This window comes from Clytia hemisphaerica, unplaced genomic scaffold (genome assembly GCF_902728285.1).
Source record: "Clytia hemisphaerica strain Z4C2 unplaced genomic scaffold, Clytia hemisphaerica genome assembly, whole genome shotgun sequence".
Lineage (NCBI taxonomy): Eukaryota > Metazoa > Cnidaria > Hydrozoa > Leptothecata > Clytiidae > Clytia > Clytia hemisphaerica.
In genome coordinates this window covers 431,770-456,808 of record NW_027103309.1, presented here as the reverse complement: position 1 = coordinate 456,808, position 25,039 = coordinate 431,770, and the positions used below count along the sequence as shown (strand labels likewise).

General features: G+C 36.6%; 2 protein-coding genes and 1 long non-coding RNA gene across 3 annotated transcripts; 1 reads left to right on the top strand and 2 right to left on the bottom strand.

Moving 5' to 3' along the window:
* Positions 1-1,763: 1,763 nt before the first annotated feature.
* LOC136813051 (uncharacterized) lies at positions 1,764-4,797 on the bottom strand. Its single transcript, XM_067069570.1, has 4 exons — positions 4,791-4,797; positions 4,292-4,652; positions 3,958-4,091; positions 1,764-1,805 (listed from the first exon to the last, which is right to left on the bottom strand). The coding sequence occupies exons 2-4, from the start codon at positions 4,575-4,577 to the stop codon at positions 1,764-1,766; spliced, it is 462 nt and encodes a 153-aa protein (XP_066925671.1). The 5' UTR covers positions 4,578-4,652; positions 4,791-4,797.
* An 8,937-nt stretch (positions 4,798-13,734) lies between these two features.
* Positions 13,735-18,873, top strand: LOC136812836 (uncharacterized). The gene is made up of 6 exons (XM_067069364.1): positions 13,735-13,801; positions 14,885-14,942; positions 15,715-15,918; positions 16,507-16,644; positions 17,211-17,686; positions 18,582-18,873. The coding sequence occupies exons 1-6, from the start codon at positions 13,799-13,801 to the stop codon at positions 18,810-18,812; spliced, it is 1,110 nt and encodes a 369-aa protein (XP_066925465.1). The 5' UTR covers positions 13,735-13,798; the 3' UTR covers positions 18,813-18,873.
* Positions 18,874-20,787: 1,914 nt separating this feature from the next.
* LOC136812637 (uncharacterized) lies at positions 20,788-22,788 on the bottom strand. The gene is made up of 2 exons (XR_010847374.1): positions 22,646-22,788; positions 20,788-21,204 (listed from the first exon to the last, which is right to left on the bottom strand). It is a non-coding gene; the product is annotated as an uncharacterized lncRNA (long non-coding RNA).
* Between the last annotated feature and the right edge of the window lie 2,251 nt (positions 22,789-25,039).

The following is a 25,039-nucleotide window of genomic DNA, read 5'->3' as shown; positions in this document are numbered from 1 at the left end:
GGAAAAACCTTTTGTCACTTATTTAAACCACAAGTTGTTATGCTTTGATTTAGGCTGATAAAAGATCTTTCGCTGGCTCAGGCAACTGGTAAAGAAAATGCAAAAAAAATAGAACAAGTATTCTCTTACCATTCAATGTAGTACCCATATTGTTGCTTTTCAGACGTACTTGGTGATGCCATGACGTCCACCTGATCAAATGAAGAAGAAGAGAACCTTTAAATCAAAACTCATGCACAATAAAAATGAGTTGATTCTTTAGCCAAATAAACAAAATCACCATAAACCTGGTAGTTAAGGGTAAAAATGTTGGTATTAATGACCGTACAAGAAAAATTAATGTGCTCACCATTTTGAAGATCTGAAACACGTTCAACAAGGCTGTTCAGAAGATCTTTGATTGTAGCCGTCTCTGGTTCTTCTGTTGGAACTGGACTTCCGATCCATCTGTGACGGGCTCGTTTCCGAGGAGGTTCTATATCGGAGTCTTGTTCGGTAGATGACGAAATGAAACCAATGAGTGCGTCACTGTCAACTTTATCTAAGAAGAGGAAAGAATAGACGCTATTAAATTTGGCAAGGCTAAAGTATGCAAAACCATTCGCGGATCAATGGTCAATTAGATACTTATAAATAAAAGGGAGCCAATCCTTACCATTCGTTTTCAAAGTGATAGAATTTGACATGTCCACATCACTTTCATTATCCACGTCAGGTTGTTTTGATTGATCTGAAGAAGAAAAAAAGTACTTTAAGTTTCATCTTATAGCTTTAGTAGTTCCCTTTGCGAATAGAATCTTCTCCCAGGATGTGTATTGAAAGTTTGTCAAAATACCAATACAAAATAAAAAGAAAGGTAGAAAATGTAATTACCGTCATCGCATGGTTGTTCAATTCGAAAAATGTCATATCCAGTCAATGGTTGGGCAAGTTCAACGGACTTATCTTTGTCGACAACGCACTTTTGAATAGCATCAAGTTTCTTTTCGTCTATCTTGTCCATCAGCATGGTGTTTGCACATCTTACGTCTTTAGGTAAAGTGTAAGAAAGATCATCTTCGTCCAAGACGTCGAGGTTTGAATTGATTAGGTTTACTAAGTATGTTAGGCAGTTCATCGCATTAGACTTAATCCAAGATGGTGCAGAGGGGTCTATATTTTCAAGTGGTCGGGTATGAAACATTGCCAATCTCCTTTCCACAGCCTCTTGTTCTTTACCAAATTTTGGCATCGCATTACATGTCAAGAAGACACCAGCTTCCATCTTTCTCATCTTTGGTGACTTGAACTTGATGGCTTGAGGAAACCGGCCATTTTGGAACAGCATTTTTGCAATGTCTGGGGGTGTCATCTCACGCGTCCATTCATCAACATAAAGCAGCTCTGTATCATCGGTTATCATGGACAGACCAAACGTGGTTTCCTTTGTCAAAATGGAGATCTTTTCTTCGGGTATTAATGCGGAAAAGAAGTTCATAATTGACGTTTTGCCTGAGTCGATTTTTCCAATTAGTGTTAGCTTTCTTGTCTTGTCTGGTAGCTGGAAGCAAAGTAGGCATTGGTAAATTCTGTGGGCCAATTTGACTTGGTCTTCTAACCTTGGAAACCAATGCTCGATTGCTGAAGCCATGAAACCTCCGTGGCAATTCGTCCGATAGGGATCAAAATCGTGAAAGCTGCGTGGACTTATGACGCCAAACTCGTCATCGGTAAAGGGGCAACTGACGTATGCTCGACTTGAAAGTTTTTAGATACGTATTGTTTCACTCGATGAAATCGTAGTCGATCTTGATTTTAGGAAAGAGCTGAAAAAGAAAATTGGAAAAATTAGTATGTTTTCAATCCGTCTCAAGTCCATAAAAAGTCTAGAATTGACGGCCTACGGTCTTCCAGTACAAATGCTCATAAATGAGACGGCCTACTGGCGGTCTAACGGTCTATGAAATGGACTACTACAGTTGAGCTACTTTTCAAAGATTCTAAAACAGTCTAGATGAAAATAAACAAAAGAACACCTTTTGAAAGTCATTTCAAGAGTTCTAAAAACAGTCATAGATGAAAATAACGAAAAGAACACCTTTTGAAAGTCTAAAATTGACGGCCTACGGTCTTTCAGTACAAATGCTCATAAATGAGACGGCCTACTGGCGGTCTAACGGTCTATGAAATGGACTACCACAGTTGAACTACTTTTCAAAGAATTCTAAAAGCAGTCATAGATGAAAATAACCAAAAGAACACCTTTTGAAAGTCTAAAATTGACGGCCTACGGTCTTTCAGTACAAATGCTCATAAATGAGACGGCCTACTAGCGGTCTAACGGTCTATGAAATGGACTACCACAGTTGAGCTACTTTTCAAAGAATTCTAAAAACAGTCATAGATGAAAATAACGAAAAGAACACCTTTTGAAAGTCTAAAATTGACGGCCTACGGTCTTCCAGTACAAATGCTCATAAATGAGACGGCCTACTGGCGGTCTAACGGTCTATGAAATGGACTACCACAGTTGAGCTACTTTTCAAAGAATTCTAAAAACAGTCATAGATGAAAATAACGAAAAGAACACCTTTTGAAAGTCTAAAATTGACGGCCTACGGTCTGCCAGTACAAATGCTCATAAATGAGACGGCCTACTGGCGGTCTAACGGTCTATGAAATGGACTACTAACAGTTGAGCTACTTTTCAAAGAATTCTAAAAACAGTCATAGATGAAAATAACCAAAAGAACACCTTTTGAAAGTCTAAAATTGACGGCCTACGGTCTGCCAGTACAAATGCTCATAAATGAGACGGCCTACTGGTGGTCTAACGGTCTATGAAATGGACTACCACAGTTTAGCTACTTTTCAAAGAATTCTAAAAACAGTCATAGATGAAAATAACAAAAAGAACACCTTTTGAAAGTCTAAAATTGACGGCCTACGGTCTTCCAGTACAAATGCTCATAAATGAGACGGCCTACTGGCGGTCTAACGGTCTATGAAATGGACTACCACAGTTGAGCTACTTTTCAAAGAATTCTAAAAACAGTCATAGATGAAAATAACGAAAAGAACACCTTTTGAAAGTCTAAAATTGACGGCCTACGGTCTGCCAGTACAAATGCTCATAAATGAGACGGCCTACTGGCGGTCTAACGGTCTATGAAATGGACTACTAACAGTTGAGCTACTTTTCAAAGAATTCTAAAAACAGTCATAGATGAAAATAACCAAAAGAACACCTTTTGAAAGTCTAAAATTGACGGCCTACGGTCTGCCAGTACAAATGCTCATAAATGAGACGGCCTACTGGTGGTCTAACGGTCTATGAAATGGACTACCACAGTTGAGCTACTTTTCAAAGAATTCTAAAAACAGTCATAGATGAAAATAACAAAAAGAACACCTTTTGAAAGTCTAAAATTGACGGCCTACGATCTGCCAGTACAAATGCTCATAAATGAGACGGCCTACTGGTGGTCTAACGGTCTATGAAATGGACTACCACAGTTGAGCTACTTTTCAAAGAATTCTAAAAACAGTCATAGATGAAAATAACGAAAAGAACACCTTTTAAGAGTCTAAAATTGACGGCCTACGGTCTTCCAGTACAAATGCTCATAAATGAGACGGCCTACTGGCGGTCTAACGGTCTATGAAATGGACTACCACAGTTGAGCTACTTTTCAAAGAATTCTAAAAGCAGTCATAGATGAAAATAACGAAAAGAACACCTTTTGAAAGTCTAAAATTGACGGCCTACGGTCTTCCAGTACAAATGCTCATAAATGAGACGGCCTACTGGCGGTCTAACGGTCTATGAAATGGACTACCACAGTTGAACTTTTCAATTTATAAACTTAAAAATGAAAGAAAAAATCTGATGGTCATGTTGTAAAAGATTACGAGTTAACGAATTCAAGCCTTAAATTTTTAGGAGACTAACCATTTTACCAAAATTAAAGTACTTACTTCAGTATGAATGCTAGACATATGCTTCAAAAGATTTGCATTGTTTGCCAATACTAATTCCTTCAGTCCTGCGTTCGTTTGTACTTTGCATAGAAATTCTTCAGGATCGCAAAGAAGTTTGAATGTGAATTTTGCTGTCGGTGAAGAAAAAAAGGAAAAGCTGTAGAAATGTAGATTTTTCCACTTTACAAAGTTCAATTTTTTTTAAATCAATAGGAAACTCAAACAGTTTAATATCAAGAAAAACGTTATGTTGAAATTATCCAATTACTCCTAAAAATTTACGAAATTCACAGCCATGAAACAATTTCAAAGTGCCTAATAATTAAGTTACCTTCTTCAGGTTTGAAATAAACCATGCCACGGTACAATCGATAGTTAAGCTTCTTCATCAATTCAGATATTTTGTCTGCCGCCTTCGATAGGTTTGATGATGGCGGTGCCTCAGGAAGATCCTCGTCTAATGTCCCCATACCGTCATAAATATGGACAAGTTTAGATTTTGTCAGATTTTTGCTGGCGTTGGAAAATGATTCTGCAATCCGAATATCACAGCAGTGAAGACGACACACTTCCTGACGTTGGGCACGAACAGTCTCGTCAACCATATCACAAGGCATTGTAGGATTAGCTTTTTCAAAGCAGTGGAACAGGCTGTCATGTATGAGTGTTTGGATGCATTTGCTATTGTGATCCTAAAACAAAGGCAAAAAAATGATTAAAAATATCAAAAATTCGGTTCTAATTCCTTGCTAAAAGTTTTAGGTCTGCCGCTGAAATATAAAATTTGTAAATTTGAGTTAACGGAAATAATAGATGAAATTTTTTCTCACTTTAACAGTTTGTTTGCAGCATTCTGAATATTGACTCTCTATCATTGGTAGAAGATTTGGTCACCATCGGCTTATTTTCAAATTTGGTGTCGGTAGCGTTATGAAATCCCTGAAAAATTTCATGTTCCTGGATGATAGATTTTTCATAACAGATGAAAAAATTGATACAAGCACGGAAGGGATCTTGTGGTCTTTGTTTCTCCACGCTTTTTCGGGTTGGATTGAGTTCCAGAGACGCACGAAATGAAGAATTTTATTTTCATATTTGCTAGCAGTTCATCAAGAATGAAACGGACATTACAAATTGATAGTTTATCCTCGTCTGCGAAAATGGCACGACGTGCTAGAACACCATCGGTTTTTTTTATCTAAATTAAAAAAAGTAAGAAGTTATTGCAAAGTTAAGTTTAAATTTGTAGAAGAGAACTTAGCATAAAAAGCGCAGCATAATTTGTTTTAAATTTTGAAACATTCCTTCACGTCAACCCAATTTCTTGCACAGAAATCACTTGGAAGTCTACCATTTAAGACAAAAAGTTTTTCCATAAGTTACATTTCTCGGAATTTTAATTGAAATATAAAATATTCATTTCTTACCAAAGGCATGATGTTGCTCTGTAAGGAATCAATAATTGCCCTAGAATTCAGCTGTCTTGACGGGTGTGATGACATCTTGAAAATTGCAAAAAATTCTTCTGCACATAAAAATCCAATCTGTATTCTACACTGTTTAATACAAATTGTGTATCTCTTGCGGAACACAAAAAATTGCTACCGTTATAGTGTGTTTGAGTAATGGAAATTTTGGTTGTAACACTGTAATTTTGTTCCGATACACGAAAACATGAATGATCCTTTTGTCAGGGCCTGAGCTCGAGAGGATTGTACACGCTTCTTTTTTTTATAAGAATGGTGTAAATCCATTTCATCATGGATATTCTTAACTTTTTTGGGAAAATCATCCTAAAATATTCTTACAGCATATTCTTAGGTTAGGGTCCTAATTCAGATTCGATTTAACATTTAGTACATACGTCTCAAGCATAAGATTGCATTTTTGTGAAAGGGGTGAGCCTCATTTGGGGGTAATTGACAATTTATAATTGAAAATGCTCTAAAAATGGTATTCTTAGTTTGAGGAGCAAAATTCTATGATGGTGATATTCTTAGCATATTCTTAATTTTTTGGCTATTTTCATCATGGACATTCTTATAAAGTGTATTCTTATAAAAAAAAAGCGTGTATCCTTGCTTCTTTTTGTTTAGAAATTCGATATTCAGTTCAGTCTTCTTGACGTTATTCTGTATAAAAAACCGATCTGGAAGCCTTCTGAGTTAAATCAACGGTGAACCTCCACCGAAGCAGCAGATAGCAATTTCGATAGTCAGACGTGCTTTGCACGAAGAGAACCCCATTTCACAGACCCGGTAGGATTTTTTCAGCCAGATGGGATAAAAATAACGGACTGAAACTCGATGGGGATTGATATTCTCATATTTTTTATGAATGGGGATTTCAATTATTGCTCCGGCCTAGGAGCCTTAAATTCTCTCTCGTCCGACGACGACGCTCAAGACATTTTTTGTTTGTTTATCTAATCCGATAATCTATTCCGATTTAATAAAAACGAATTACCTGATTCAAATAATACTGTGATTTGATTGGCCGAAAGTATTTAAGAAAAAGATGGCTGCCGAAAGTCGACTAGTTGACTGTGTAGCAAATACTGGCAAATCTCAGTAGTAATAAATTGATCATTTTCATCATTATTCATGATGTTTTGGACATGATTTATGAGAAGTTTGATGCATACTGGCTCTCTAACAATGTGGAAAGACTTTGGAGAAATTTTGGCCATGAATCGTCAGCTGATCGAGTGCTTAAAAAATCTTGCATATGGCTAACCATAAAATTCTGTTGGTAACTTGACAATGAAACTTTCAAACACACATCCATTGGAATTTAAAAGAGAATACTAAAATTACTACATTACAGTGAAAATTTGAAAACGATCTGAGTAGTTTTTGTGGTGTTATGTTTATGGCTGAAAATGATCCTGTTTTGTATTCATCATTATTATTGTTGACTGGCAACCGTTCCTTTTGATTCTTCAAACCCAACACATATTTTTTACAAACATATCACTATGAGAATTCAATAAAGAATACAAAAACACAATTCCTGTGTAAACTTGAACAAGAATGGAGAAATTTTCACAGTTTTATGGCTGAAAATGATCGTTTTTGGACTTTTTGTCGTAATTTCATCGTGGCTGGCGACCGTTCTTTTGATTTTTATTTCAAACCCGACACAGATTTTTTACAAACATATCGCTATGAGAATTCAGTAAAGGATACTAAAACACAATTCCTTTGAAAATTAGGACAAGATTGGAGAAATTTTCGCAGTGTTATGGCTGAAAATGATCGTTTTTAGCGGCTTGCGACCGTTCCTTTTGATTTTTCAAACCCGACACAGATTTTTTACAAACATATCGCTATGAGAATTCAGTAAAGGATACGAAAACACAATTCCTATTTAAATTTGAACAAGATTGGAGAAATTTTCACAGTGTTATGGCTGAAATGATATTTTTTGGACTTTGTCGTAATTTCATCATGACTGGCGACCGTTCCTTTTGATTTTTCAAACCCGACACAGATTTTTTACAAACATATCACTATGATGAGAATTCAATAAAGGATACTAAAACACAATTCTTTTTTAAATTTGAACAAGATTGGAGAAATTGTCGCAGTGTTATGGCTGAAATGGTCGTTTTTGGACTTTGTCGTAATTTCATCGCGGCTTGCGACCGTTCCTTTTGATTTTTCAAACCCGACACAGATTTTTTACAAACATATCACTATGGGAATTCAGTAAAGGATACTAAGACACAATTCCTGTGTAAATTTGAACAAGATCGGAGAAATTTTTTGAAGATTTTTCAAACCCGAAACAGGTTTTTTCCAAATATACCACTATTTATCACATACACACTATTGCACCATTTTATTTGGTTTATCCTACTCTCCTCCATAAATTATCCCAACAGAACAAATAATGCTTAGCTAAAAGCCGTGGCCTCTAATTAGGCTATTTTTCTCCCCAAAATTTTATCCGGACAATCAAATTAATGGCGCATCATGGCTTCACTATTGGCAAGTTTAGAAAAAAATTAATTTACAGTATACATTAGACAGAAGACCCGTCATGTGTTTTTTATAATTTGATGTACACAAGACGGGTTCGAGCTGTGAGTCCAATATTGGGCTCACATTTTTTACAGTGGGAAATTCAAATTTAGCGCTGTCCTTACTTACTAAAATAAAAACCAAATTTTGACTGAATTTGATTTATCTATGTTTTCAACCGTTATTAGGATCTGAGAAATTCAAACTCTCAGCCCATACCATGCTATACATTTCGCCATCAGTTTATCCAAGGATTTAGTTTATCAAAGAAGAAATCATAGCATGGATTCCCAAGCTAAGTATACATGGGATCATCCCCCCCCCAGAAAGATGGGGGGGGAATCAGATTTTGGTGCCAGGGGGAAGTGAAATTTTCAAGCTTGATGGGGGGAGAAAGGCGAATAGGGGGTATATTCAGTCCTCTACCTAGTGGGGGGAGTAACAGAATAAATACAGACCTTCCTGGTGTGTTTGGGCATTCAGGCTTATAAGCCTGTCTTTCTAGGGATTTTGAGAGTCTTTTTTTGCTATAGTACTGTAGCTTGCGAATTGAGGCAAGTCTGGATCATCACTTCGCAACCCTTATACAATACGGCTAGGGTGATTTCGCATGGTGGGGGGGGGGGGCAACGAATTTTAAAGAAAAGTGGGGTGAAAAGGCCAGATGGGGGATTTTAGCTGTTATTAGGGGGAACCAAAAAGCTGGAGGACGCCATGGTATAAGAACTTGGAAATATTCACTTCTAAATGTTCATCTCCTTTAGCTCCAATTTTGAACTTTTTAGTCGAGGATGAGTGGGCGGGGGTGGGGTTAGTTCTTTAGGCAAGAAAGTGCATGTGTAATCACTTAGAAGAGCTAAACTTCTAGCTGGTTTATTTATTTATTTGTTAAGGTTATTTCTCATACTCGCTCTGCAATAGAATTATTACTTTGCTTTCTGATCTATTCTGATTAGTAGTTTGTGGGCAACATTCTAACACAACTAACTCAACAAGCTCATCTTTCACATCTTTTAATCTCTTAAGCCGGAGCTTCCAGCGCAGCTGGTTTATTTTGCTTTCAAGTCAGTGGGGATGGGAAAATAGTATAATAATTTGCAGTTTATTTGATTATTTTCAGTGGGGTTAAAAATTAGAGGATAATTTTCCACCGGGGACGATATTTTGGCCAGTTTTTCCAGTGGGAAGGGTTCCCAGTGGGTCTGTGAGAAGTGGGTGCACGAAGTTTCCGTTGGTATGAGTTTTTAAAGCACCGTCAACCGTCTGCAGCCCCGGGGGGGGGTACTAGGGTTGGCGAATGAGGGGGTATGTGCGGACGGGACCTCCGAAAACCGACCCTTAGAGAGACCAAATTTTAGTGAAAAAGTGACCCTTAGAGAGACTTTTTCGAAAAATTTTCTCTGATTTTCAAAAATTTCCTACCCTTAGTGAGACTTTTTTGTAATTTTTTCTCTCAAAATCAAAATTTTTTTCTAAAAATCGTGATTTTTCCCACCCTTAGAGAGACTACTTTGAAATTTCCTGATTTTTGTAACCCTTAGAGAGACTTTGAAAGGTGAAAAACTCTACCCTTACCGTCCGCACATACCCAGCACCTATTTTTGCCTAAGTACCCCCCCCCCCCCCGGGTCTGCAGCTCAGGATACAAAGCTCGACTAATATTTTAGTGTTGGTGCCACGTGAAAAGGGTCATTAATTTGACTCGACGCCAATTTTTTTTCTATGTAGTAAGCTTTAAAACAGGTTGTGATAAATTTGACAGTTGAGTTCAGCCGTCATTGAAAGGACTATAAATCATGTGTATAAAGTTCTTTATGTATATAGAGAGGTAATTGGGGCTAAATCGACAAGCAGCTATGATAAGGCTCACAGAAAGTTCATAGAAGAACATAAAAAGTACTGCTACCTTGTAAGCCTCTTGTATGACTTGGATGTTTGCGATTGGGGTTTCTGTTTTCTGTGGCTCTCAGTTTATGGATGGATGAAGTGGTGATGGTTACAATCAAATTATTGGTCATTTTTAATGTCTTCCATCCGTTAAAGGAAATTGAACATCCATCATGTTGTTCTGTAATGTAAACAGGAAAAATAATGAAAATATATTAATTAGTCGCTGTACTTGATAAATAACACCATCCTGTATGAGGATATTAAAAGAGATTTTCGTCTTCCCTTGTGTCTCTTTGAATATTAGTTATTGATGATTTCTATCCTGTTCAATCAGAACATGTTCATGATCAGAATCATTATAAGAGCTTTGCTTCGGTTGGTTTGTAAGGGTGTTCAGGCACGATGGAAGCTTTTTATATCTGGTACGGCGAATGAGGAAATTTAAGCGATTTTATAGCGATTTTACCGACGAAGAGGAGAATTTCGGGTTTTTTTTTGTGAAAATCTGGTACGCCGTACCTGCCATAACTGCTCCTTCGTGCCTGTTGTTGAATTACAAATGTAAAGTGTGTTGTACACGTTTGCCATGTTTATCTTGCAAGGGAAGGACTGTAGGACCCTGCAAGTCACTCCTTTTAAGGGCTTGCTGTGTTAATCAGATAGATTTAAGATAGAATACAGGCAATCAAATAAAATTTCCATAATGAAAATGTCAAACCTAAATTCCAGTATTACAGACTTCCAGGAGAAAGTGGTGAAAGATGAAGTCTATTTTACAGTATTTCCAACAGATCCGGTGAAGCATGAATAAACAAAGCCGTTAAGAATGACAAACGTGAATTGAGATTGAATTAGGGATTGAATCAGGGACTTTTGGAACTTTAGTCTGACGCACTCCCAACTGAGCTATCGCGGAGCTTAAAGTCTACGATTAAAACTCTTAACTAAAAAGATGCCTTGATAAACAGAAGAGGAAGTCACAAAATGCGACAGAAATAACTGTTAATCCTTTGAATTGGTTTGGTTTGTTTACAATATTATGAGATAACATTCCATAACCCATAAGTGACTATCCACAACCGCACTGCTGAAAATGCAATTAAAGAATGGAATTACGTAAGCCAAGCTGACCGCAGTATAGTTTCTATTGATTTGATGTTTATCTGAGTTTATTAGTACCTTGAATGAATACAGTTTTGGATTTATTTTACAGAATTGATGTTGATGGTGTAGAAAGAACGACAAAAATATAGCATCGAAAGTAGACTAGTCTGCTAATACACCGTTTAATAGTGTCGACTGCGCACGCGTCCAAACAATTTTCCATTGTTTTGATTTTAGCGACCGTTCTAGGTCGCTCTTAGCTTGACCGGTAGGTAAAAATTTAGTTCTCGTAAGGAAACCTAGCAGGGAAATGGCAGGTAAAGAACTCCTTTTAATCATAACGTCTTTTCCTCTTGATGAATTTTTGTGAAATTTTCAGGAGAGATCCATGAAATTATGATTGATGTTCAGATATTTATATCATTCTCGTTAAAGGAAAGAAAAAAAATTGACAATGTTTACATTCCTCTAACCGTCCACAGTACTAAAGTAAACATTTTTACCTACCGTTTTTACGGTGGAGATAGTGAGACTCCTAAACGGTGTATTAATCATTACAGAGGGAAGGAACATAAAGGCGGCGGGCGTACACTAAAATAGGAGCTGTGTAAGAGAACGAGGAAAAGTTAGCGAGAGGGTGCCGATTAACATTAACCTCAAGCCTCTCCCGCCGACAAATTTTCTTCCTACGCTTACCTAACCCCTACGCTCACTTATATTGTTCCAGCCCGATTGGCGTGTCAGTCTACATAGAAAATTATTGATTGTTGTACTCTAAAGGAAATAGTAGCTATAAATCTGTAAAAAGTAGACACGAAGAGGAAATCTCGAATTAGAATGTGTCATACACATACATGTTTCGTGACGATGATGATGTAATATTTTATACGGAAGCACCCGAAAAAGACCGGTGTTTTCCATTTATTAAACAATAAAACTAGTGGAAAACGCACTGGCTATTGGCTGATTCCGTATAAAACATTACGTCATGAATATCATGAATGAATCTTTACAAGGCAGACATAGAGACAGACGCAGAAGACGAGACAGACTCATTTAAATGAAATTTCCATCTCTCTATTGAGAATATATCATATATGTTTCGTGATAATGTTGATGAGGACGGTGTCGCCAGATTGATCTTTTGTTTTAATGAAAGCTGCGTTTGTTTTTTAAATAAGTTTAGAGTAAAACCTGTCTCAATATAATCTGCAACAGAGATAAAAAAGTTTGCAACTTTTGATAGAATTTGAATAACAGAAAATGGCGTATGACTTTGTGGATGCATCGTTACATTGGATTTTTCCCGAAAAAACTTGAATATGGGGGGTGGAGGATATAACTCTTTTTGGAAATTTACCCCCCGGACAGCAGGTCTAACCCCCCGGACAGCAGGTCTAAACCCCCGGAAAGCATTAGTTGAATCCCTGGACACTCAAAATTACCCCCAAACAGAGCAAGTTTACCCCCGACAAGGCAAATTTTGTAGATTTTTCACTACCCCCTGGACACTATATCCTCCACCCCCATGTACGAATATTTTTTGGAAGAGCCCATTATCCGTATTAAACATGACCGGATTATTGACACTCTGTCAATTTGTGGCAAACTTCAGAGGAAAGTTGGAAAGCCCAATTGAGAAAGTTTTGAATCTTAGTTTGAAGGACCTTCTTTCCTGAGAGGTTTCAACTTGATTGTTTATTTGAAAAATGATTTTAATCTGTATTAATTTTTCATCTACACAATAGACATCTCCAGGCTGTTAGGCCTTACTGTAAGTAAGAGTTTCACACTCGAAACGAAGGAAGATATGACATAGCCTTTGGATTTTTGAATATATGACTAACGCACAGTTCTACGTTTACATTAACGTTTGGGAGATTGCGTAAGAGCGTACAATGCGTAATAACGCGTCCCCACTCGGGCTCTTGAAGTTTTTGTATGAGATTGACTAATGTATTACTTTCAATTCTAGGAAAGATATAGTTGTAAATACTAACAAATACAAACTACTGAAGTAATACTAACAAGCAATCATGGTCAAATTTGATATGGACAAAGACAAGCGATATTCTTTACATTTACCTTCAAAACGTGTTTCCATTGCTGAAAATGAAGGACTCAAACCTTTTAGATTTTCTTTAACTAGTGTAAGAACACGTGTACTCTATATAGTATTCACTACTTTTAGGATTGTTCAGGGTTATACAAACTTCTGGTTTGGTGATGAATCTTTTCAAGCAGTTTTGCGCAAAGACAAAAAACTAATTTGAAGCAATCTACGGTCTAAAAATCTTTATTCCAACCCTCTGATTATTCATTTAAGTTTCCAAATTCAACACGGTACTAATTATAGGGAAAACTAGTCTGAATTGCAGACTTCTTATAGATATACTTCCCATAAAGGAAACTTTTTCACTAGAACTGCTAGAGGATGAGCAGAAGCCTAAGGGGAAACCAACGGCCGGAATCAAAAGTTGGAATTAATGCGTTCAAAACTTGCAATGGAGAAGTGCGTCATAGACGATCCTATCGTCTACACAAGATCACTAAAAAAGGGAATAGTTTAGGAGAGGCGTGATAAATTCGGGTGGAGTAAGCAGTGGAGGAGATGTTTACTGTCCAAAACTCTACCGCCACTTTTTTCCCGTAAACTGCCCTGACGCCCGAACTTTTTCCCGCGTTTACTGACTTTTAAACGGACGATAGCATCGTCTAAGTGCGTCATTAAGGTGTGTCCCTATCGGATGAAAGTTTATAATATAGAACATAATTTCGACACTTTTTCATTCTTTTAGGAAAAAGAACTACTCCGGCGTATGGTAAGGCATATTTTTTGTTCGTTAAGCGAATTAACCACCACAAAAAAACTTAACTAAACCTAAAAATATGGAATCAAACAGAAAGAAGGGGAGCTTATTGACGTCAGTAACAAATTATGCAACCCAGAATACAGAAATTTTTGTAATAGCATATATTGAACATAAGGTTTCGATAACCAAAATATTTAAGAACTATAAAACTCTCAATTACTCAAAAAATTGCAAAAAAAATACTCTCCAAATGGTGAAATTGTGAGCATTTTAATTACATTAGGCTAAAAACTCAAAAAGTTAAGAACATCTGAAGGCTTCAAACATTTTGGATGTTCTTATAAAAAACGTGTACCCCCAGCCTTTTACCTTAAAAAAAGAACTTTGTTTAAGACTCGCGTTGTCAAACAGGTCACCGATCACTTAACTGTATAATTGACAATTGACAACGAACCAATACTTAGATATAAGGTTGACCATTACAGTAAATTAGTTATAAAAGTAGACCACCTTTTTGGCCAAGTTAAATTATATGGCTTTTAACAAGACGATTTTGAAGACGCCTCTTTTAAACACGTTTTTATTTTATAAGAATCTCTAAAGGGGGGGGGCTTCACTTTTACAGACGACGGTATTGGGCCTTTTTTCCCCCGATAAATCGGTATTACCAGAAAAAAACGACGGGATTATTTAATTTTCTACCGGTATTGGTAATTAGGTAATTAGGCTTCCTTTATAGACGGTATTTCGGTATTTGACCCAAATTTTTGTCGGTATGACGGTATTTAAAAAGACCCCTGAACCCCCCCCCCCCCCCTCCAAAGTATTTCTCGTGATGTTTTCAACTTTTTGAGTTTTAAGCTTTAAAAAATGTTTCTAAAATGTTATTATTATTTTCACAGTTTTATGAGTATTTTTGTGCAATTTCTTAAGAATCTGGGCATTTTAGAGTCCACAAAGCCTTCAAATGTTCAAAATATTTTGGCAATCAAAGTCTTACGTTCGTATATATATGTTCTTAAAATATTCTTATTTTCACAATTTTTTGTTTTTATAAAGAAACATATACAGTACGATTTGTTTTGTTTACAGAGCGGTCGTCGTCGGCAACGAAGTTCAACTATTGGTGATGGCTTGGACAAACATGATGGTAGGTGTCTACCATTTAAAAGTTGCTCGTGATGTAATTTATTCCTTATCTTACATTTCTAATTTGGAAAGTGAACATTAGAAATGTAAGATAAGGAATAAATTACATCACGAGCAACTTTTATCTCGTTTTCAACACCCCTGTGTCACAGACCCGGTGGACCCCCCCCCACCCCGGTGGAAAAATAGGCCAAAAAATCATCCCGGTGGAAAAAATATCCTACAATTACAACCCCACTGTCAAATTACTCTATGATTTTATCCCTATTAAAAACTGATTGTAAAGAATTTCACTCCAAAACCATCCCCACTTGAATTTTCGAACTGGAAACAATAGATTTTCTATCCCCATTGGCATTTTGATAGAAATTTTCATCCCCACTGAGGGAAAAGGATTTACCGGGGCGGTGAGACAGGGGTGTTTTTCAAAAGATTGGGTGAAAAATATGGTGAACTTTTTCAATCCTAGAGCTACTTACTTTTCTAAAATGGACAGGTCAGCCCGAAACCAGTTATCTAGCCTCTAAAATTAAGCTACAGAGCTTCAGAAAGCATTCATTAGTTTGGTGTCATTGGGTTAATATCAGTCGGTAAATGAGTACCACTAAGCACTTCTGCATTACTGGGTATTTCTTGTTGCTTAACCACAAGTGAAGTAAGACTTGCTGCTTCTCAGTTACAGAAACGGCTAATTGATTGATTGGCCTGAATGCGTTAGTTGTTTTAAATCTGAAAATATCAATTTTTTAAACATTTCTCTTCGTATCTTTTAGATTTTTCAGAGCCAGAATATCACACAGAGGATGAATCTTGTTTCTATCGACCATTGGGTCGTTCACAAAACCATTCAAGTTTCCGATCAGGGATGCAGCCACGGTACGATCAGCACCATCACAACCAACAACGTCATCACCATCAACAACATCAGTTGCTAGATCGCAAGTCGTCCTCCGTCATGGACTTAAGATCGACTTCGGGTAAGAACAACTTGTTCTTTCCTTTCATAGGAATCTTATATATTCCCATGCTCAAAACGAGCGAACTATTTCGCATTGACTGGCTCTCGGATTGGTGTATTAATTAATTAATTAATTAATTAATTGGTGTATCAAATAATATTTTTCTTCTTTGTTATAAAATCCCTCTCTGGAACATCTTTTAAATGAGTATTCCGATTCTATCAAAAGTTAAATCCTATTTTATTTTGTCTCCGCTGCAGATTATAACGAGAGAAAGACTTTTCTTTAGTGGTATTTGTCAAGGAAAATAACTGTTTCTTTTAATGAATCAATACCAATGATATAGTATAGCCCGAAGGGCTAGATAAGCGGCCTTGGTCAAAAAGTGAAGCTCATCTTTGGAAGGATTTCCTACCAGAGTCACGTGACATTACAATATAATTATAGTGATGGACCAATCAGAAGCTTCGCGGGTTTTGGAAAACAATAGCAACGATATTTTTTCCGATATTCACTTTTTTTCCTGAAGAAAGCTTAAAGTTGCCTATCTAGCCCTTCTGGCTTTACAGATATCTGTGATCAATACTGTCATTTCTATGTTTCCAGATTATTGCCGTCCACCACCAGATAGTACCATGCTTTATAACAGCCGTGCATTGAAGAGACTTTCAATTAAACCAGAACTGGATGAAGATGAGGGAAACATCAGTGATCATTCAACGACATCCAGCGCTAGTTACTCAGGTATACTACTTCATATTTCTCTAGTCCTTCTTAGATTATATTCAGACATTACGCTTCGAAACGAAACGGTTACGAAACATAGTACATGGACACCAAAAACGGATCGAAACAGTTACGCTCCACTACACATTGAACTTTTGAGATTCTTAAAAAGTAAACACTTTCGGCCAGCTCAGCTCAGTAAATTCTTTTACTTCTGTTTACACATATTTCATATCAGGAAAGTGTCTTCCAATAGACGATATCGCGTTTAGATAAATGCAATGCATTCTGGTTTCTCGGGGACCCTCAAGGGAATTATAATCTATTCCAGATCATTATATAATCGACATTATAATTCCTTTGAGAGTCCCCGAGAAACCAGAATGCATTGCATTTATCTAAACGCGATATCGTCTATTGTTATATCATGCTGATATAAGCATTTTTTCTTCTTTCGGACCAATTTTGCTACACATCCGTGTCAACTCAATATCAAAAGGCTTGTAAATTAAAATTGATGAATAAGCAAACGATATCACTTTTATCTAAAAACAAAACCTTTAATTTCTTTTTTTCTCTTCTAGGAACCAGTTTATCAGGGAGTTTCTCAGGCTCACCACAAATGCAAAAAAGAATTATCCGTTCCGGTAACTTCAGTCAAAGAGGCGGAGGTGCACCACCTATAAAACACGCCCAAAGCATGGATAACATCTTTTCCAGTCGCACTTATGAGCATGAGTCACGTGGTAATGAATATCTTTTTGGATCCACAATGCAACGGAGGTCAGCTAAACGAATCCAGTCAACCAAGAGAGCTCAAATGATCAAAATGAAAAGTTTTGATGAACTTTTATCGTCTAAAAGTACTTCAAACTTAACTACACTGAGCTCGTCAACAAGGCTCGGCCATTTGGGGTCAGGACCGAGAAGGGCATCTACCAAAACGAACACGCCCAGTGCTAACTTGATGACGATGAGAAATAATTTGATGACGTCATCATACCGTAATTTAGCGGACCGGAATGTGAGAGAAAACCCTGCATTTGCTGAACCAACAAAGGTAATATTTTTAATTTGTGAAAAAAATATCATAAAATGATTCAAATAAATAGTTTAGTTTACTGCATATTTGTTACATTGCCAATGAATAATTAGCTGCTATTTGCGTATTTGCCTAAGGCTGCACGCATCCCCTCTGATAAGTTTTGATGTATCCATAACTCTCGGGCGGGAATTTTACACGATGCACATTCCCTATACCAAAACAAAAATATTGGTAAAAATATGATCTTTGCATACCTTAAGTGGATAAATTTTGGCGGGGATTAAATTTGGCGAATTTGGCTAATTTTGCCAAATTAAATCCTGGCCAAAATTTCCAAATTAGCCAATTCGCCAAATTAAATCTCCAGACCAAATTTAACAAAGAGAGAATTATGTAAAAAATCACAACTTTTTAGTATAATTTTGAGTAATTTTCACCCATTTCAATGTGACAAAATTTCCAATTTGCCAAATTTTACGAAATTGATCTATCGCCAAATTAAATCCCCGCCCAAAATTGTATTTTGGCCAATCGCTAAATTAAGTCCTCGCCAAAATTTATCCACTTAAGGTAATTCGAGCTAGTACTTAGCCTCATCTTCCATCATCTGAAACCCACCACATAAAATTGTTTTAATCCAAATCTCGAAATGATTATAATTTTCTCACATTTACTTATTCTTCCTACAAAGTACTGTAAAGTTACCTTTAGACTAGAGTCTACTTCTGGCTGAATTTTTAATGACGCTGAGTCCAGTGAACTAGACTAGGAGCATTTGACGAGGTTGCCATACTGCCGGGCCACTTAATCGCCCCATCCAGTTTATAAAAAAGCTTTAAGTGGACCCCGGGCTAAGGCACCTTCAGCTATAAAAAGGGTTAAATTATCTTTATTGTTTTTACAATTCTAGACATTGCGAACATCAAGTCCATATTTAGAACGTCGTTTAGCAGAAGCCAAAGAACGCCAATCGAAAAGGTCGGCCGCTCTCAAAAATCTTGATACAGATTTTGACAAAGCGAAAGCAATTATCAAGAAATACAAATCGAACGAAAATCTATTGTCCATTTCAAACAAAGATAATGGATTGGTTAATGGTGATAGCCAATCAGAAGACAAGGATCATTACCACGTGATATGAAAGAGGATCTTTGATTGGTTTATTGGAAGGTTAATGGTGATAGCCAATCAGAAGAAAAGGATCATTACCACGTGATATGAAAGAGGATCGCTGATTGGTTTATTGGAAGGTTAATGGTGATAGCCAATCAGAAGACAAGGATCATTACCACGTGATATGAAATAGGATCGTTGATTGGTTTATTGGAAGAGGGATACATAACAGTTTCCAAAACAAAAGAAGAAAAGCATATATTATTTGATTTGGTGCCCTATGCAAAAATGCATGAGAATTTAAAATAAATTGATTGGTTGGCAAATTACGGGAAAAAACTTCAGCGTTGATAGACAAAGTTTGAGCAAAATTATTCGAAAAAATGAAAGTATTAAAAAACACGCAAGAAATATATAGCCAAAAAGCAGAACATATGATTTTAAGTGTAATATTTTCATATTTGTAAGCTATAATCCGTATTATATTAATGTTATGTTTTAATAACTTAACTAAGATAATTTTTTTCGTAAATTATATCACCTTATACCAGAAGAATTTATGTAATTTAGTTCTAGTTCTGTCTAAAAAGTCGCTACATGTTTTTTTATAAGCATTGCACTTATAAGCATATCTAGGCTCAGATATGGGGAAAAATTAAGTATATGGCAAGCATTACTTGAGCCTACGAAAAATGTTTTTTCCTGATTTTGGCTTTTTTTGGCTGGAATTTTAAGGCTTTTCAGTATTTCCTTAAATTTTTGCTTCGGATATAAGATCCCTCAAGCATTCTTTCAGCCTTATTAATCTTTCGACCTAAGTATCTCTGAGCCTGTTTTTGGATTCTTATATGCTTATAAAAAAAACATGTAATGGGCTTCTGATGCATTAATCTAGCTAAAACATATCTTCACCGAAAAATCTTTAAAATAGAATATTTCGCACATGTAGAAAAATAGCGAGTTTGTTAAAAGCTTTTGAAGAGAGAAGAAAAGCTGAAACAATTTGAAACTATTTGCAATGTTGGTCCGCAAAATCGACTGGTTTAAAATGGCAGGCAAAGTGATTGTCTACACCACTACGGTACAAAAAAACCATACATTAACTAACTTACGAAACACTAGGGCTTTTAGTTGGGAAACAATAAGTTGTCCAAAACGAGAACTGATACACCCCTGTGTCACAGACCCGGTGGACCCCCCACCCCGGTGGAAAAATAGGACAAAAATCGTCCCCGGTGGAAAAAATATCCTACAATTTCAACCCCACTGCGAAATTGCACTATGATTTTATCCCCATTGAAAACTGAATGTAAAAAATTGCACTCCAAAACCATCCCCACTGGAATTTTCGAGCTGGAAACAATAGATTTTCTATCCCCATTGGTATTTTGATAGAAATTTTCATCCCCACTGAGGGAAAAAGTTCTACCGGGGCACTGAGACAGGGGTGTACTGATAATTGCTCAATTCGAAGCCTATTGAATACACGACCACATCCTAACATCACTCAAACATACAATAACCCTTCCAGGTTTGCTATTAAACCTGACAATATTTCTAAATTCAAATTTTATCTAGGCTGTCCACATAGTACGTACGCACTAAAATGTCGAAAATCGAGTACCCCCTCCCCCCTGTACGCAAGCGTACGCAAATGGCCATACCCCCTGGTAAGTACGTACTTTTTCATTTAAACCCCCCCCCCCTCCTTGGTTGAAGAAAATTTCGAATTCAAATCGTTTGGTTTGGACCTTTATTTCATACATGAAACTCAATGTTTATTAAGAATTTATTTCTTTTCCTTGATGCGTATAAAAAGCGTAAAAGTCGACAGGAAAACAAGCAAAAAAGGGCTATGAAATTTTTTTTTCTGCGTACGTATATTTTCTTTTGACCCCTCCCCTCCCCGCTTTTGAGAAGACCCCCCTTCCCCCTTAGTGCGTAAGTACTATGTGGACGGCCCCTAATGCGAAAAAGACATCACCAATAGAAAAGTGTTAAAATAAGTTCATGATGTGTGTTCATATTTTTTTGTCTACTGTGTAAAAGACATTATACTAATACATAAAAGTTGGAAAATATTCATGATGATGATGCATGTTCATGTTTTTGAGCTTCTTGGCGTTCCATCAGACATAAATGATGTTCGTCTTGGTGTTTTTTCACGCATGCGTCATTCATGGCAAGTTTGTCATCATTGGTAAATTCGTTCGAAAACCAAGGAATATCAGCGTAACACGTTTCGTTATTGTCATCCGCATGTTTGATGCACGTCTCGTAAGTGATATAGTTGTTCGTACGCTTGGCGATACTTCGCGATTCTGATATCGACAATAAACAAACCAACACGGCACATATTGTGAGAACTTGATAGTATTTCATGTTGATCACTTTAGTGGATTTTATATCTCGTTTGCTTGCTAAAATGTAAAGAGATGTCAAAAGTTGAATTTCATTTTTTGGAAATAAGATACATTTTTCTTGTTGAGAAATACACATTTCTTGTTAACTAACTAACTTTCTAAGTTCAACTACCTCAAAGGAAGAAATTTTGGAGGAAATTAAATTTGGCGGATAGCTGGAAGAGAATAAATTTGGCGGGAAACAATTTTGGCGGTTTCTAAGCGAAAAAAAAACCTGTCTAAAGCTTGAAATAGTATGAATTTCGGGCTACGCATAAAAATAAAATAAATTTAGTGGGAATTTTGTTTTGTTGATGACAGAAAAAAAATACTTTCGAAGGAAACCCAATTTGGAGAATTTTAGTAAAATTCGCCGAACCGGCCAAATTCTTTTCCCCGCGAAAATGTCTTCACTTAAGGTAATTTCAATTTTGAATTTCTACCAATTATACAAATTTCGATCCGTGCAAGATTTGAAATAACGACTCTAGAAAAAGTACCTTTGTGACCTTTCCTTATCAATCTATATCGATTTCGCAAAAGAATTTTTGAAAAAATATTTTTCTATAATGCCTTTGTGCGGTACATTCATTTCATCCCTGAATGGTATGCATGACCTTTAGCTGCTAGGAGATGGGCTTCAAAAATATGTCATGCCATATAGTAAATTGTATAATGGATATAAAATACTAATTTAATTAACCTTTTAAGATTTAAAGCTAAAAATAATAGTCCGAATACGGGACAAGCTGGAGTTTTTACAAGCTCTTATTTGATTTGGTTGGTCGTTAAGATGTAATAAAAGAATCTTATTACTTTTTCTAAAGAACACGTCATCTCTATCACTTTAAATGACCAATTAGTGAAGTATCTTATAAAAACTACAAGGCATCTTCCGAATACAGTGAGGTCTTTTCAAGTCGAACTTCTATAACTCGAATGTCTCCTCCTTAACTCGAACAAGTTTTCTTGTGCCTCCAGTTAACAATATGTTATAAACCTCACTTCCTAACTGGTTAAGTTTACGTTCCCCGCCCGACTGGCACACGACGTTGTTTCAACGTTTATCTAACACTCACAACGTCCATATAACGTTAGATGAACGTTGAAACAATGTCGTGGGTCAGCTGGGACCGCGTATTCGAATAACGTAGACTCCACTGTAATATGGGGAGGGGTTTGTAGGGGTTCGAAATACAGTTTTCCCGTCAAAATTTTTACTGAATCCCGGAATCCCGAAAATTGAAAAAAATAATAACACCGTCACACCGGTTTGTACAGGTTCAAATACCGGCATAATCACAAAAAATAAGGCCAAATACCGTCACCTCTGATTCTAAAATACCATTTTTCCGTCTTTTTTTCCCTGTACTAAAAAGGGCCAATCCCGTCCCACCGTAAAAGTACAAACCCCCCCCCCATCTAATATTACTTGCAATAAAAATTTTCATGACCTTACCGAAATATCCACTGATTCTTTCACCCTTCTTCTTCCTGGCACTTGTCAACAAGCATTAAAACTACAATCGTCAAAAATACACAACACCAGTTCTTCTACCATGCTCTTTTGTTTCGAACTTCACACATTTTCATTGCTTATTCTTTCTTCAATAGGAAAGTGTGAACTATCTCAATATAATTTTTCTATACTTTCTAGTTGGTTGAGTTGCAAGAGGCTTTGAGGCCTATTTTCGCAAGTATAAACGCTTTCAATGAGCGCCCCGTCAGCACCTTGGACTGACTACCCAATTCCCCTCACATGGGTTGACCCAGGCGACGGTTCATTCACTTGCCAAGTGAACCGCTGCGAGTGGGAATCGAGCCTCAGTCGCCTGTGCAGCAACCAAGGTCAACAAACAGTCTTCTAAAGCTTGACCCAATTTGGAAAAAAAATTTATTATCATATATCAAGATACATCTATCCGCAGACACGTGTTTCGTCCTTCCCAGGGCTCATCAGTGCGGCTCGGATAAGCGAGCATAGACTGCTGTTGTCACCAGAGTGCTCAAAACACTAAGTGTTGAGCTTCGCATAATCACTTGTGGTGAAGCAGAGCTTGCTCCTCCACAGAGTCTATAGATTGCTCAAAGAACCGAAGTTCTGTGCGTAATATCAAGATATATATAAAGAACTAACTTATAATTGCTACACGGATTTTCAGGTGGGCGTAAGTCCAGGCAATGTATTGTATTGTAGATTTTATTTCAACGCAAATCCTAGAAAAAATTGGATTTTTATAAGGATAGTTTTCTCTATCCCTTAGTATCCCTTAACCTTTCCCCTCCGCTGTTTTTTATATTTTTACGCGGTCTGCGCGCAACATTTTTTGATGAAAATGCAATTTTCACGATAACCGTTATAACTTTTTGAAAAATTAACTTCAGAAAAAAACCCTTATATTTTTGGAAAGCCCTGCCTTTCCCCTTTCTAAATATGTTTAACTGAGTACTTCAAAAAATTTTGGACAGAAATTATGAAGCCAGACAAAAGGTATATGAAAAAACAATGTCGCGAAAAAGTCATTTTTTGGTGCAAAACTTCAAAAAATTATAGAGAACTGAAAAATTGATAAAAACACTTACTTTTTTCTTTAGAAGGTTTCTTTATAGTTAGGTAATACAATTCCATACTTTTTTGAAAAGCCAAATAAAACTCTAAAACACTTTTATAAACCCTTACTTTCATAGCTAACTTTCTGCCTCCTCCAGTTTCACAAAATCACGCAACACAGCTTGGTCTACCATTTCTATTTTTGAAAAATGTTGCGTCATACCAAAACAAACCCCGATTGTTTCTTATCGGAAATTTCACGCTGATTCCGATTTTTTAATCGGTTTTACCGTACCTCTGACGGTTGGGGCGTAATCCGATCAAATATTAAGGTCACCTTAAAAACGTATATATACGTCCTTAGGAACGTATCAAAGACGTATATGTACGTCCTTAGGAGCGAAAAGGTTAAAAAGATCTTCAAGGTCTGAAAAAATATCCTTGTCGCTCGCTTATACGGCCCCGATGGAACAACGCTAAAAGTGGGGAGGCTGAAGGCTCAAAATGAGATTAAATTCGCTAGGAGTTTGAGTTTTTCAAAATCTACTTTGCTCAAATGTGGGGAGGCTGAAGTCTCTCCAGTCTCCCCGCTTCCACCGGGCCTGTTATAGGGTAGGGTATATTTGCCTGAGGACTGCCAAGATAATAATTTAACAGATTAGAGCAAGGATAACAAATGTAATACAGTCCGGTATTTTTTAAGATAAAAATCATAGAAAAATTTAGTCTATTTTCTAATATATGGAATGGTTTTGTATTGCATTTTCAGTAGGTGAGCTGTTCAGGTTTTTATTAGGTTCACAAATTATCATCTGGTTTATCTGGTATATCTACTTAGCATATTATGAAAAGAGCTGAGAAACATTTATCGAATCTCTCTTGTTGGTGGCACAATACAAACTTGCATAGCATCACGAGTCAAGTGAAAAAAAGGTTCATTAGGAAAAAAGCAGTAGGGGGAAGTTGTGAGGAGTTAACACTTTTAGTTTAACGTGAGATACAATAATATTATCAACATTTTGAAGATGGATGTGTGATGCTAGTGCATGGCAACAAAACTTAATCAAGCAATGTTGCATATCCAGTAAATACTCTCTAATTCGAATATTTCTGTAATTCGAACTAAAAAATTAGTCAAACCAGCTGGAAAGTGGTTTTAATGCTGTCTATAATTCGAATTTTCTCCGATTCGAAGGAATGTATAGATCCCTTGAAAATGGAATTCGAGAGAGGCAGATGTAGAGTAGCTGAATTTCGGGGCTCTGAATAACAGAAGCATTTCACTTCTATCCTCGATTCCCA

Bases quoted from the DNA above. Each gene is read 5' to 3' on its own strand.
- LOC136813051 (XM_067069570.1), bottom strand. From the start codon at position 4,577: ATGCCTTGTGATATGGTTGACGAGACTGTTCGTGCCCAACGTCAGGAA. The intron at 4,092-4,291 runs GTAACTTAATTA...CTTCACCGACAG, and splicing joins TTATTTCAAACCTGAAGAAG to CAAAATTCACATTCAAACTT. The intron at 1,806-3,957 runs GTAAGTACTTTA...TTTCTTTTTCAG, and splicing joins TGTCTAGCATTCATACTGAA to CTCTTTCCTAAAATCAAGAT.
- LOC136812836 (XM_067069364.1), top strand. The intron at 14,943-15,714 runs GTAGGTGTCTAC...CGTATCTTTTAG, and splicing joins TGGCTTGGACAAACATGATG to ATTTTTCAGAGCCAGAATAT. The intron at 16,645-17,210 runs GTATACTACTTC...TTTCTCTTCTAG, and splicing joins ATCCAGCGCTAGTTACTCAG to GAACCAGTTTATCAGGGAGT.